Raw genomic sequence first — 14,787 nt, forward strand, 5'->3', positions numbered from 1 at the left:
GAGTGAAATCCAAAATTAAGTTTTAGATCATTTATTCATTAATTCTTAAAAGATTCTGGACTCAAAACATGACTCAAAAACACGATCATAACGGGTGTTAATGTTTATTGGAACATAAAGAATGAGATCTGAGGTACAAAAGCGTGGCTGTTCAGGGATGCGGTGGCCGCCGGTCACTTGGCGGCCAGCGGAAGCTTCTCCAGGTCATGGATGCCGTCCTTGTCGATCAGACGGACAGTGAAGGAGGGCAGATTGAGGATGAAGCGTTTTTTGAGCTGGAAGAGAGCAGGTGGAGACCATGAGACACTGCACAACAGGGGGGGGAGCAGCTACCACTCATGAGCAGCCCAGACGGCTTGAAGAAACTCCCATGAACTTTATTAGCTAGACGTTTTGCTAAATGCTTAGCTGAGGATCCCAAACGCTTGTGACACTAGCAGAAAGGGGAGTGCAGGGTTGTTGTGAAATGAATGGGGCGGTGGGGAACAGGCAGGAGGTGTGTATGTGTGTGTGTGTGTGTGTGTGTGTGTGTGACTGTGTGTTGATGCCGAGAGCTTCTTACCTCTTCTACACACTTCTTCAGGAGCTCGACGGCCTCATCACGTGTCAGATCTAACAGGAAAAAAATCAACACAAACACAGAGTCGGACAAAGTAGCACTGAGAGAACATGAAAGAGAGAGAGAGAACGAGAGAGAGACTTTTACCTGGCCTGTAGTATCTGTCCAGGATGGAGAGGGTGAGGAAGGCTCCATAGCCATGTGCTGCAAAGGGGGCTTTAGCCAACGCTGACAAGTAGTCCATATAGTACAGGCCGGGCCCATCAGCCTCATCATAGCCAGCCAACAGCAGGTTGACGTGGTACGGGGTCTGTCAGGGAGACACACTAGGGTCATGAGCAACAACAGAGGAGAGACAGAGGCGTGAACTACGTAGGAAAAAAGACGAGTGCATTCAAAGACTTTTAAAGTTAGCTTTTAAAACACTGTTTAAATTAACAGGTTTAATCCTAAACTCAACAAAAATGAAGGACTGAAGCAACATCAGAACCAGTATCAGAGAAAAAAGAGAGGGAGAGGGAGAGAAAGACAGAGAGAGAGAGATGGGTGTGAAACAGCTGAAACGGGGAGAGAAAAGGAGAGGGGGGGTGTCAAACGGTCTGGGGGGTCGTTGGTGTCACCGGCAGTGTGACATCTGCTGGAAGACAGCACCCCTGCTGCTCCGAGCACCTCCCCACCTCTCCCAGTCTCCCACCCTCGCCCCTTCGCCCTGGAGCTGCGCCAGATCTCATTAAAACTTTTTGAGTCAGTCTCTCTCTCTCCTTCTCCTCTCTCTCCCTCATCGGTGTAGTGGCGACATCATTTCCTTTTCCTGCCGTGTTTAGAAGACCTACGTGCGACTAAAGCGGAGCGCAAACACGCGGCCGTTTCTGACTTGGCATCCGTTTCATCCACGCGCTTTACGAGTCGGCGGTAGTCAAGTTCCGATCTGCCGTAGCGCTGAGGTAGCTGGGATGCTAGAGACGCGTCTCCTAATCAGCAGAGGCGCCTCGAGCACCGCCTGTTCCCTCCCCGGGGCCTGTTTGAGAGTGGATGTGTCCAAGGCTTGGCAGTGGCTCATCCCACACTCCCTGCAGACAGGGTTTAGCGCCAAGGCTGGTGAGATACCAGACAAGGGATCTGTGGAGGTCCCCAGGGTGCTATCTACACCCATTCTCTCTTAACTCCACACCTGTTTCTTACATGCCCCACCTGACTTAGCTCCTAACACAACAGCAATTCTCTCACCCTGCCCAAGAGGATCAGCCGGTAAGTCTTTAAACATTACCACCTTCACCATCAAGTAACTAAACTGCCCTTTAGGCTCTAAATGAGTAGAGGTGAAGAACAAAACAGTTCAGGGATGACCAAACAGGTTGTAATTCTCCCCTTCCTTGCTATCGCTTTGTGTGGGTGTGTGTGTGTATATATATATATATATATATATATATATATATATATATATATATATATATATATATATATATATATATATATATATGTGTGTGTGTGTGTGTGTGTGTGTGTGTCGTCTCTTTCTAATGTTCCCACCCCTTTTCCCCAAGGCCAGTCTCTCTCTTTGCTGGTATCCCTCTTCCCCAGTCTGTTATATCAATTGTTCAGCCGTGGTAGTAATGGGGAACAACGTACAATATGGTGCTAGTAATTATTTGTCCGCATAGCCGAGGGGGTGCAGCAGTACGTCTCCAAGGCAAAACACGCCAAACTGTTACAGCTACAGTCGCTGGTCTACAGCGTCTCCACGTGAACGTGCCGACGGAGACGAGATTGTCGTCTTACGAGCAAGCCACTTATCTCCACCCGCTTTCGTTTGTCTCCTTCGCTCTCGCCACCTCTGTGTCTGAGAGAGATGGGACTTCAGAAAAACTCCTGGGGCTGCCTGCAGGCACACAAGTTTTCTGGTCCGTACACAGTGCTAACACGCACACACCTCTCTACCTCCCATCAGCCCACTGGGGCCTCTCCCAGCAGAGACGAGAGCATCTGCATTAACATCTCTAGCTGGGCGTAGGGGTCTAAAACACAGCCTGTCGTGCTTTCCAGAAGAAAAAAAGTCTCTGTCTTTTTTTTTTATAGGTTCTTTCTTTCAGGTGTTGTTTTGCCAGTACACTTATGCTTAACTACACCCTGCTCACTACACTACAAACAGGAACCCTAGGGCACAGGGCTCCCAGGAGGCTGGTGAAGGCCATTCTTTAAGCACGCACCAGCCGCAGAAGAGCTGCATGTTGATCTGAGAACTTGGCCCGATGCCCCCAAGGTCCTCCCCCACCCCTCCCCCAGCCTCTGGGCCACACCCCCCCTCCCACTGCAGCCCCTCCCCCAAGAGCTGCTCTAATTGTTTTTTGTAATTAATTTCTCCCTTCTGCTATTGTGACAAGGAGCAGCTACACTCTTCCTAACAAATTAACACACAGACAACAGGGCCGGGGCTGAGTCTTTTACACAGATGGGCACGCGCGCCCGTATCCACGTGTGGGAAGGACCCCTGCGAGAGTGGGAGGAGCGGAGACAGGTGCCAGGAACCTCGGAGTCCCACATAACACCTCTACATACTCAGAACACGGCATCTGTCTCCGATGGCCGCCAACACGGGCCTTCATTTAGGCACAGTGAGTGTCGTGCGCCGCTCAGCGTTAGCGTCCTGCAGTGAGTTATGCTCACAGACCTGTTTAGTGAGAACAAATGAGCACTTAGGGAGGTCTGGACATAAAACCAAACCTATAATCTCACTCTGCCTCAACTGCAGTAGTAAAGTCTAGAATTTTAATCTGCGTCACATTAGAAATGAAATTACACATAAGACATTCGACAGAAACAAATCTAAACAAAGACCATAAAATAGGTCTTGGATGAACTTTAGTCATATTCGTAGCGTACTGGGTTAATGCCACATTATTTACAGTATGTAAATATTTACATATATATTTACAGACTGCCAGTGAAACTAAATCATTTATTCAGCTGAATGTGTCTCTGTCCTGAAACACTGGTATCTTTAATCAGGCAGGCTGGTCAAGTCGAGACCCTAACAACAACCGCCGTGTGGCACAGAGCTACTTCCTAACAGGGAGACTGACATACACGGACACACACACACACACATATATACACACACACACATATATACACACCCGGCTGCGCAGATAGTCTGCGAGGTTCTTCCTGGTGAAGTTAGCTGCTGCGGCTGGACTGAGCTCATAACCTAAAAGATACAGAATTTGTGTTTAATTGACATCTAAAACAACCATTAAAAAATTGTGGACACCCAGAGACATTCAAGGCACACAACTAGTAAAATAAATACAAATGCCTAATGGAGTACACACCTAATGGAATTACGTTGGTGACAAATCAAATGATAAATAGGTTATGATGTAATCAAGACTTGAACCACAATCTGTATTTTTGTGAAAGCTAATTAAAATGTTTTGACAAAAGAACCATTAGGCTGGAGTCTTGTTCCATTACACTGAGTCCAGATAACCAAGACATGCAGCATCATCTGAATACTACAGCCAGGAATGACTGAAATGAGCTCATAGATCTCCAGGACTCAGGCCAGACACCCCTAGCTTTAAAACTCTAATAACACACAAACTGAAACGTTACACTCATAAGCCTGAAAAGATTTGCCACGTTTAGAATAAGGCAAACATTGTTCAAAACAAAACTTGTTATGCTACCAGGCAATAATTTGCACACACCTTCTCTATTTTACTATTTTCTACATTTTAGAAAAGCAGTTAAATTATCAAAACAATTAAATAACACGAGTATGCTGTATTAAACAAATATTCACTACCCTGGATGTTAGATTCTTCACAGTAACCATGTTTACTTTGAACGCTCATGCCGTTCTCTGAATCAGATTCATGAAGCAACAACCTGATGCTTTTCCAGATGTATTCTGAACACTTGTAGGATAAGAGACTAAGTTTTGATGAAAACGTTTTCGCTAAGGGAATGTTATATACATTTATTATCTATTGATTGAGTATTTTATACTTGTTTTGCAAATAAAATCATAAGCAGGCTGTTAATTTTTTGCCACAGAAAATTGTAAACATGACCCAATCCTTTAAAATGCATTTAAGCCTATAAAACCAAACACTGTGGCACGTGCCTCTTCCTTTAGTGGTGGAGCAGGACTTGCCATTTCTCATCTTGTAGAGCTGCACGTTCTTCTGGATGTACTCTGCGAACTGCACCGTGTCTCCAGCCTCGCCCACACACAGCAGCAGGATCTTCTCACTCAGTTTGAACATCTTGTCATAATCTAGAATGAACAACACTCATATATTAGGCCTGCTCCGCAGACCCGCTGCATAAAAGTACAAGTTTCCGTGTACGAATATGTTCAATGAACCTTTCTGACTCGTACGAATTTAAAACACTTACCTTACTGCCATCTACTAACTATTAATACTACTGCTACCATTACTACACCATCCTCAAAGTAACGAGAACCACTTTCACTTTCACAACAGATTCGCCAGATCATCCATAAAGAACAGCTGTTTCAAATAATGTGAATTAACCCAAAGCACGCAGAGGGAAGCAGGAGAAACGTCCCGTGTACTTCACATACACAATGTAAACCATCATCACCGATTCAACTTCACACTGATTCAACACAAAAGACCAGGCGCCCACAGAGCAGCTAGCCGGCTAGCCCGTTAGCTCCCACACCTCACCGTGCTTCATCTGAATTATACTGCTGGCAGCCACGTTGTCGGCTGCAACCAGGACAAAATCTTGACCCTGGATTCCGATTAAATATTCCATCTTGGGCGCAGAAAGTAATTATAAAACGTGTCGGAATATTCGTTTTGAATGGGCACGGCGCTCAGGAAAGAAATTACACAGCAAAAGTTGGACACTTCGTCGCGCTTTTCTGACGTCAGCGGAAATGAAGCCGGTGCTGGGAGGCTCCCGTGACACGTGATCGAAGTTCCGCCGTCGGATGATAAATTGCGTTGTTGGAAATCACAAGTTCCATACGTGAACAAATCACATGAAAAAAACGGGCTACATTTTGAAATAAGAGATTAAATTAGATTTATGCTGGGCAAATAAATACTGTCACTATATGTAACTCAGTGGGGTTTGTGGAGGCCTATCATTAGTTTCAGAGGGGCTACTGGCAGGTTTATGCCACAAATAAAATTTAAATTTGAAATTTAAATGTTAATTCTTGTTTTTCTACCACTTCCATTCTGTGCAACTGAAAGTAGTAATGGAGATTTGTCCTGATTTTCAATGTCCTACAGAAAGAATTCACATAACACACAAAACACTAATTATCCTGTAAGACAGGTGGGGGAAATCCCTTTGCTACAATGATGATTTCATCTTACACCTTTTGAAGTTTTTACCCACTATGCAATACCCCCTATAGCAGTTGAAACTACTTTGAAACATGAAAAAATATGACTTTTTACACTGCAAGAATGTGCTCTTTTAATGATTTGTTTATGCCTGCACTTCCTGTGCAGACCTATGTGTATTTTTCTGTGTTCTGGAGTTCTTGTAATATATTTAAAATGAAAAGATGCACAGGGAATCATTGTAGTGAAAGTGAGGCTGGATGTGTCATACCTCATTTAAATTTTTCTCTGTAACCCCACCCCCTCCCCCACCTCTCTCTCTCGGCATTTGTCACTAGTTCAGCCTGACTGCTTCGTTAGGACTCATCATTTGCATTCAGATTAATTATCTAATTACCGACAAATGTCCGGCGGCCACCCCACACTCTAGCTCGTCAGCCCAGTGCCTCTAATTATTTTAATCATTTACTTTCATCTGCACCGTTCCTGCCATACTCCTGTGTTTAGAGGCCATTCTTAATTACCCTGCCAAGACACTCTTCCCCTCATTTCATGAGAGGGAGAATGAGGGAGAGAGAGGGAGGGAGAGAGAGAGAGAGAAAGAAAGGGAGAGAGAGAGAGAGAGAGAGAGAGAGAGAGCGCCCCAACAGGGACATGATCCAGGAGTCTTGACAGCATCATGGAAGCTCCAAGCTCTGCTGGGTTTATGCCCGTTTCTTTCCTCTGCTTCTCATTCACTTTCTCTTTCTCTCTCTCGTTCTCGCTCTTTCTCTCTCCCTCTCTCTCTCTCTCTCTCTCTCCCTCTCTCTCTCTCTCTCCCTCTCTCTCTCTCTCTCTCTCTCTCCCTCTCTCTCTCTCTCTCTCTCTCTCTCCTACCCCCTAACATCCTCCTCTGACTCTAACGTTCTCACCACCCCCAATCCCCCATCCCTCTCTTACTTCCTCCCTTTTCCCTTTATCGCAAGCACACACAGGAATCGCCTCCGGGCCCCAGTGCTCTGACTGCTAATACACAGACACACACACACACACGGCACAGACTGTGACACAAAACCTTGCACAACGCTCCTCCGTGCTATCTGTTCAGAAAATCTCTATGTGCCTCTGTGTATGTTACATTTAGTCAGCTGTCACAAGGTTCACGGATGCATCTGGTTTGTGTCCGTCAGTGTATTGTGGACTCAACCCACTGTGCATTCATAATGATGCTCTTAAGGCAACCTTCAGCCAGACACATGAGCCATAAATGTTCTGGTGAAAATACATAAGCTATAATTGGGCCCCTTCAACATCTAACTTGCTCTGGATGAAAGTTTAATGGAAAGATGATTATCTATCAGTGCTTTTTATTTTGGGTTCTCTTTCAAATGGAGAAAATGAGTTAAGTTCTATCTTTATGTTTGAAAAAAAAATGTAGTGAAATAAAGCAGATTTAATATGCAAACTGGTCACAGGACAAAAACATAGCCGGTTACTTAAAATGATCAAAGTGCAGCAGTTTCCTATTCTGATAAAGTTAACATGTATCTCATTGTTCCTATACGGAAATCTGTTCTACTGCCAGTTAGAGTGAGGAAAAAACAGTGTGCCAGGCTTTGACAGATAGACTTTTCTACCCAGCCGCAATAACACTCATCTGAGCATAGAGATTATGGACACATAGCCGTAGGGTAGAATGTGTTGGACTGGGGCAGGTTTTGAACATAGATTAAGAACAGAGGGACAGGCTGTATTAATGATATTCATGAGCTAAGTGCAAGTTCTGTATCACAGGAGGACACATAGCCCACAAAGAGACGCAAATCCAGAGACTGTGGCCTGGTGTTGATAAATAGTGTAAAAAACACAATTAATCATTGTGAGTATCCATGGAAAGGAAAAGGAGAGATAGAGAGAGAGGTTGACATTCACGTTTATACAGTCACCACGGTCAGGCGATTTATCTTTTCAAACTTTATAAATGGAGAGGTATCAAGGGAATAGTCAGATCCTACATGTTAAGAGCGCGCTTAACGTAACAATTTAGGAATTTACATTCTTGAAGAAACACATCTCAAGTGTCAGTAGGGCCGCTTTTCTGTTTAATCTGCAATTTCACGGCGTTGAGACCGGGTGGCTCGCTCTCTCATTCGCTTTTGTTAAAGGGTGTCGCCGTTTAGCGGCGCGTTATTTTTCCTAAGTGGGAGAGAACACGGGCACGAGAGAGACCACTTCATCTGAAGAAGTGAAAAAGAGCAAGCTAAATAGAAGTGACAGCCTCTGAAAAATTCCTACCCGCAGCTGTGCGAATTCTCCATAGCCAGCTCCCCCACATTAGGAAGCACTATGACCCCCGTGCTTGGCACACGCACCTGCCGCTCAGAGGCGCGCTTTCACCGGCAGAAAGATTATCCAGGGGCGTGGCGCGGTCGGCCTGTTCTCAATGAGCCCTTTTGAAAAACCCTTATGCGTGAAAGAGCCCCTATTCAACGCCTATTGTTCAACACATTTTTATGGGACAACATTGGCCATTATGAGGTTTCGAGATTTACATGGGACTCCATAGAAGGGTATAATCCTTTCAAGCAGTGAACGAATAAAAGTTTAAACCCGCTGTTTTCATATTTATTAGCTGGTTAAAGCGGGCGAGGCAGCTGAACCCAGTCGGACCAACAGGCTTTAGTCCTCGCGTCCACTTTCACGCGGACGCGCTCCTCTTCCAGATTGCCCTGGAGCTGATCAGAAATACACTGCAGTAATACGCCACAGAGAAAGGGAGGAAAAGTCGACTGATTTCATACCATTTCACATCTATGGGTTCCTTAAAACACGCTGAACCACAGAACAGAGTATATTCAAAACGCAAGAATATCGACCTTTTATTAGATATGTATTAGAAGAGAAGTAAGGATATAATCGTGTGAAATAGCCAGCACACGTCTCTGTGTTGCTATTTTACACTATTATACTATTATGTAGGGAGATATAACCAATATATATAACCAATGCAATCAGACAAGACACAATATTATAAATGAATATTCTATCTATCTATCTATCTATCTATCTATCTATCTATCTATCTATCTATCTATCTATCTATCTATCTATCTATCTATCTATCTATCTATCTATCTATCTATCTATCTATCTATCTATCTATCTATCTATCTATCTATCTATCTATCTATCTATCTATCTATCTATCTATTAATCTAGCTAGCTAGCTATCCACACCATCTACCCATCCATTTTATCATAAACTGGCCCCAAGGCTGCTAACATCCCCCTAGTCCCCTACCACCCCCTTTCTGTCAGAGATGATTGTTTCCACACCAACAGAGTGCTAGAGGCTAGTTCACTGTCATACTACATCAGGCGGAGGGAAAGATAGAAGATAGAGGTAAAATGTGGCGAGATGAAGAAGAGAGGGAGAGACAGAGAGAGAGAAAGAGAGAGAGGGGGGGGGCAGAGAGAGTGAGAGCTCCAGACTTCTAAAGATCAAAACTCACAAGTGATTTACTTGGTGGCTTGTGCTGCTTCATACCATGTGTGGTAAAATATGAATAACATTGCCCCCCAGCTCTGAGAAATGGCTAACCCAGCAAAACAAATCCACAGATAAGCACAGCGCGAAACCTGCTGTCCATAGTGTTGCCCCCTATTGGACAATGTACTATTCCGTTTGTGTCGTTTACACACATGGGAAAGCGATTACAGTAAATTGTTTAATTCAAAGCAAACACACAGAAATTCATCTTAGTGCACGAAAGGTCACTTATTGATCTTTCCCAGCTCCTGACACAGGTAGACCTAATCGATATGTGACTTGATGGGTATGGAAGCAAAGAATAAAAATAATCAGAGAGTCTTGTCATTCTAAGGTAGAGGGTTAGGTATAACTAGGTTATTATATCTAATACGATTCAGTCATTTACTTTACAGATTGGATCATGGAAAACTAATAAACATATAATAAAAACCATTCCAGACTCCTTGTACGGACTAAAGATGTTTAAACACACAGCAGACTGTTTGCGAGTATCTTTAAGCACAAATGACTCGATTTATAATAACCTTTTAACAGAGAGACATAGGGCAAACTGATAGAAATTTAAAGAATAAATCCTGAATCGTGTTTGTCTCTATAAAAGCATTTACAGACGAGAAAAGTGATATTTATACATATTGACGAGCGTTCTTGCTTATACCTGTTAACGCAGGAAAAAAAGAGATGAAGACTATAAGACGTGAAGAGTCTCATAGTGGGATAGTGGGATGTATCCATACTGTAAAGAAGAGGTGATGGCTGTCTTTCACAATAGCAGGTCACAGCCACAACACTTACTACAGACACCAGGGTGTCGCAGCTGTGCGCACGTCGCTGCGCCTCCCCGACGGGAATGTTTTCGCAAAAAAACTCCACTGTATATTTTCCACTTGTGTTTTTTCAAACAACTGAATTAGCAACTATGCGTGAGGAGCGCGTCCTCCGGCGGAGGGCCTCTCTCGCCGGGGCCGTTATTCGCGCCCAGCGGGGCCCTTCTCACTTCGCCGTAAATCCCATGGCGTCTCTTAAACAGTGTCGCTTTTGGGATCTGGGTGAGGACACGCTGTGTTACATTAAAATCACAATATGAAGCGCGTAATTACACGTCTTCCGCCAACCAGTAAAACGTGGTCTGCCCGAATCTGAGGTTGTGTTGTGGTTGTTTATCGGCGCACTAATACAAATAAGTTAATAGGCATTATGACAAATCAAACGCACATAAATCACCGAGCTATTTGTCCCGTTAAACAAACTTATGGAACATTTAACATGCAGATTATTATTTGCCAAACACGACAAATCTATGAACTGTGTAACGCATTTCCAATGTTTCGTTTCTAAGTTACACAAAAAGGAAGCTAAGCAGAACATAAGTACTGGGTCCCCAAATTGGGCGACAGACCCGCGGATTATCCTCATTTCGCCAGAGGGGTTGGCTACTGGATATGATTTAGAGTCTGCGGCTGTTTACCGGGACGGATTGGACCAGGTGCCCCAAGGCGCACTCTGTCAAATTCCCCCAAGGGACATAGACTACCGCGACTTGTGCCCTGCAGCCATATTTCGACTGTGGATTTAGCTACAAACACTGGTATCTGTGAAACACATACACGTGAAATAAAGTATTCGGTCCGTGCAATTTAAATTTACACAGTTTGCATCGAACCATCACTCTTATCCGATGCTCTTTCCTAAGCATGTGATAAAAAATCAGCAAGAACATTGTAGATTCCCTAATAAACAGACCATTGTATGAAAGATCAAGTGACAACTGTTTTGTTCCAGTAGTGGACTTATAATTTTAAGGGAAAGTCATGAGGTATTTTGTTATATGTTTAGTGTTTATTATGATTCGTTTTCATGATAAACACAATTTTTCGTTTTTCTTAAGACATTATTTACAACAAATGTCATCATTGCTAAGATTTGAAAGCACAGGGACCAAGCATACAACTGTTAAATATAATTTAATTTATTCATTTATGAACAGAAAAAAAATAAACTCCCTTAAATTCTGAAGATATATGAGAAACATTCCATAAACTTTATTTCATTATTTACTTCATAAGATAAATGTCAGGGTATATGGCTGAGATATTCACTGGATATTCAGGTGAGCACATACAGTAAGAAAAGAGAAAACAGCAACCATGCATGTGCAGCTCTGCATGTAGGAATCTTCACGTACACTGATAATATCAGAAAAAATCAAAAACACACACAACAAAAACACAGCTAGGAGCGCAGATAGAGACCGTTAACTGAGCCAGGAGATCACTTGGCTTGAAAAGAGTAAAAGGAATTAAGAGGAGCCTCGACAGCACGTGGCCCTGCTGCTCTTTGTTTCCACTCATGTCTCCTTCTCGTCCAGTGAGTCTCCACCCTGCTGTCACTGGCTGGCCGCAGGTGTAACTGCAGCAGGTCCCATTCGGAGCAGCTCCTTCCTGTGGGTCAGGATGATGTCAAAGCTGGACTGGAGCCGGTTCTGCTGCTCCTGAACGCGGCTCTGCAGTGTGCGCACCCAGCGGATCAGCGCCAGCCGGCGGTACATGGTCAGCTGGACGTGATGCTTCTCCATCTCCTGGGCCTTGAAGTACTCGCGATCCTGCAGCGTCCACACCGCTTTCATCAGGTCAGGCAGCTCGGAGCAAGGTTCGCTGTCCGAGCCTGAGGATGCGTCTTCTGCCGGACCGCGGTGCGTGTCTGCCTGGTGGTTCTCGCTTGGGTTCTGCTTCCCCTCTGCGGTCACGGTCGTGCCCCTGTTTTTGATGGTTGGGCCTCCCACGCAGACACGAGCCCAGATGGAGTTAGTTCCAGCCACGTCGCTGCTCCCGGCACTGACGGGGGAAGAGCTCGCCGACCTGTAGCTGAACTCGAACTCTTCATCGCTGTCACCCCAACCCAGTGACTCTTCTCCTTCGCCCTCGTCAGGCTGTTCTTTTTCCCTCATAAGTTCCACATCCTGTTCCTTCTCGTCATCATTCACTCTCCTCATCTCCTCTTCCATCTTGCCCTCTTCCGCTCCGTCAGGGGGGACCCTGCCTCCAGTGTCATCCCCACTTTCGATCTCAGGCAGAGGTTCCAGTGGACTCCAGGAGGGGAGGCGAGACAGGGGTGAGAGGGGTCCAGGCCCATAGTAGTTAGCAGAAGGTGGTGGATCTCGACCCAACGGCCCCAGAGACCGCGGACGCACTTGGTTGCGGTTCTCGTCTCCTAGCAGCGCACTGTCGTCTTGACCCAGGAAGTTGAAGTTGCCGTCCTTCTCACACTTCCTCTGGCCATTGCTGAGGACGCGTAGTGCTGAAGGTGGCGCTCCAGGCTTCGGCCCCACAAACGTAGAGTTCACAGTTCGATCCTGTTTTAGCATTTTCTGTTTTGCCTGAGACGGAGCTGGCCTTTAAGAAAAAACAAGGAAATATCCAGAACTTAAAAGAGCAGAGTTACAATTTACAGGAACTATTTCCAGTTTCATATGAAGCTGCTGGAACCATGAAAGAGTACGGTTTTTAAATGAATGTTGCAAATGATTAAAAAAAAAAGGATTTCAAAACCATGTGCAAAATTCTGATCCGTCAAGATGTTACTTTTGGAATAATACATACAATATTTAATACCACAGTTCCACGATGTTCTCCATTTCCAGTTAAATGAAATATTCAAATGTCCTATCGCGGCAGAAATAGTTTAACTAATAACTTCAGGGTACTGTCACTCATTCCACGCGGCGGGCGCTGAAGAACTGCAACTGAGCCGCGCCTCGGGTAGAAATCATAAAAGTAGATCATCCCCAGCAGATGGGGCAGGCTATGAAATCTGCAAACCACGCCGATCCAGCACGAGAAACGTTTTCGTAGGTTTACCCCACACGGCTCATAGCCTTCTATTGTCATAAATATTCTTGCCTATAATAAGATTAAATATGCAGTCTAATTGAAAGCTATCCATAAAGACGAGACGACGCTGAATGTTATATAGGCTAAAAGCGAACGCAAAATAGGTACCAGTCGAACGGATGTTTGGACCTGCGGATGTGATCCGACACACGCTATTGTCCGACTGCCACGTCGTTTGCTCTACCCCAGCACCTCATCTGGACGGTGATTTTGAGATCTAATGAAACAGATGGTAGCAGGTGTAATCGCAAATTCCAGTGGAAGTACAGACTACGTTACATAAGAGTCTCACCCCATCTCCGGTCTCCGCTCCCTCGACCCAGTACGAACAAAACACCCGCTCCAAACGCCTTTACTGTGGCTCAGGAGAATGACTGACACTCGTTTTCGTGAATCGATAAATAGAGGGCCTTGTCTTACCGTGGGTTATGAACGTTTTCGCCAGCGAACAAGAGACGACACCCTCCCCGTTTCGCCCTCCTCTAGCCGAGCCTTTCCAGCGGTGTTGTCTCTCCCACCTCCCCCGTCTCTCCCTCCCATTCGGGCTCCGTGCGGTAAAGCGGACCGGTAGTGTTGCGTGACTCACTTCCTAAACCGGGCTCAGGGGTTAAACTGAGGACGTTTAACACAGAGTGGCATGATGAAACGTAAGTGGTATCAGTGCTATTGTAAGAGCGGATATATTTCCAGTAAAAAATAAGAAATCTATATTATATGGTGTATAGTGAAATATAGCGTTGGTTGGAAGTTTTTTTTCTAAATCGACAGCAGATCATTAGGGTTGGCCTGTTGCTTGGATGCGTATGTGTTTTGGTGTTTGCACATCAGACAGACTCTGTAAGTACAATTGCCTCCCCATCCCATGGCGAGCACTGGCTGGCGGCGGAACCGAACCCCCCTCCTCCCCTCCATTCTGTCCAACAACATCCCCATTCAAGTCAGCAGCTTCGGGCTGCCTCTGGTCCCCCTCGTCTCATTCCGCCGTTCAATAGTAGCCTTAACGCATGAAAAATACATCAAACACAGACTTGGCCTGCGGTCCCGTCATATGAGGAATCATCTACGTCAACCAAACAAGCAAGTTAGCAATGAAGACTGGGGGGGAAAAAACATGAGAAATTATTTTTAAGTATGTCATGCACTTTACCAGTTAAAACGGCTCCAAGGTTATGCACAACGACCATTCCATTGGACTGACTGGTAGATCATAATTATGAAACTAAAGGGGGAAGAGAAGCAAAAAAAAAAACCCCAAAAAATAAAACATGGCTGCCAGTACAAGTACTGGTTTGGTGGCTAGCAGCCTGCAGTAATGACCCATTTCCCTCAGTTCAGCTGTCTCCACACACTGCAGATCAGGCGGTGACGGAGCCTGTAGGGACGTGGCCATGGTGCTGCTGTCAACACCCAGCTCTCTGATCCAGGATGGCAGTCACTGCACACTCCACCGGCCGCCCAACAGCTTTCGACCCCAGA

The 14,787-nt window shown here is 45.1% G+C and overlaps 2 protein-coding genes across 5 annotated transcripts; both read right to left on the reverse strand.

Annotated features, from left to right (window-relative positions):
- Nucleotides 1–88: 88 nt before the first annotated feature.
- On the reverse strand, nt 89–5,472 carry psmb2 (proteasome 20S subunit beta 2). 2 transcript variants are annotated; one of them, XM_077009098.1, is made up of 6 exons: nt 5,257–5,472; nt 4,716–4,838; nt 3,694–3,764; nt 707–869; nt 563–612; nt 89–275 (listed from the first exon to the last, which is right to left on the reverse strand). In XM_077009098.1, the coding sequence occupies exons 1-6, from the start codon at nt 5,345–5,347 to the stop codon at nt 174–176; spliced, it is 600 nt and encodes a 199-aa protein (XP_076865213.1). In that variant the 5' UTR covers nt 5,348–5,472; the 3' UTR covers nt 89–173. The 2 variants fall into 2 exon arrangements, with proteins under 2 accessions (XP_076865213.1, XP_076865212.1); XM_077009097.1 differs by having other exon boundaries at nt 4,686–4,838.
- Nucleotides 5,473–11,374: 5,902 nt separating this feature from the next.
- c19h1orf216 (chromosome 19 C1orf216 homolog) lies at nt 11,375–13,893 on the reverse strand. 3 transcript variants are annotated; one of them, XM_077009101.1, is made up of 3 exons: nt 13,604–13,625; nt 13,420–13,528; nt 11,375–12,813 (listed from the first exon to the last, which is right to left on the reverse strand). In XM_077009101.1, exon 3 carries the CDS (start codon nt 12,783–12,785, stop codon nt 11,808–11,810), a length of 978 nt encoding a protein of 325 aa, XP_076865216.1. In that variant the 5' UTR covers nt 12,786–12,813; nt 13,420–13,528; nt 13,604–13,625; the 3' UTR covers nt 11,375–11,807. The 3 variants fall into 3 exon arrangements, with proteins under 3 accessions (XP_076865216.1, XP_076865215.1, XP_076865214.1); XM_077009100.1 differs by lacking the exons at nt 13,420–13,528; nt 13,604–13,625 and adding an exon at nt 13,732–13,893; XM_077009099.1 differs by lacking the exon at nt 13,420–13,528 and having other exon boundaries at nt 13,604–13,717.
- Between the last annotated feature and the right edge of the window lie 894 nt (nt 13,894–14,787).

Source organism: Brachyhypopomus gauderio, chromosome 6 (assembly GCF_052324685.1).
Source record: "Brachyhypopomus gauderio isolate BG-103 chromosome 6, BGAUD_0.2, whole genome shotgun sequence".
In the NCBI taxonomy this organism is placed as follows: Eukaryota; Metazoa; Chordata; class Actinopteri; order Gymnotiformes; family Hypopomidae; genus Brachyhypopomus; species Brachyhypopomus gauderio.

Bases quoted from the DNA above. Each gene is read 5' to 3' on its own strand.
- psmb2 (XM_077009097.1), bottom strand. From the start codon at position 5,347: ATGGAATATTTAATCGGAATCCAGGGTCAAGATTTTGTCCTGGTTGCA. The intron at 4,839-5,256 runs GTGAGGTGTGGG...TGTTCATTCTAG, and splicing joins TATAATTCAGATGAAGCACG to ATTATGACAAGATGTTCAAA. The intron at 613-706 runs GTAAAAGTCTCT...TTTTCCTGTTAG, and splicing joins GGACAGATACTACAGGCCAG to ATCTGACACGTGATGAGGCC.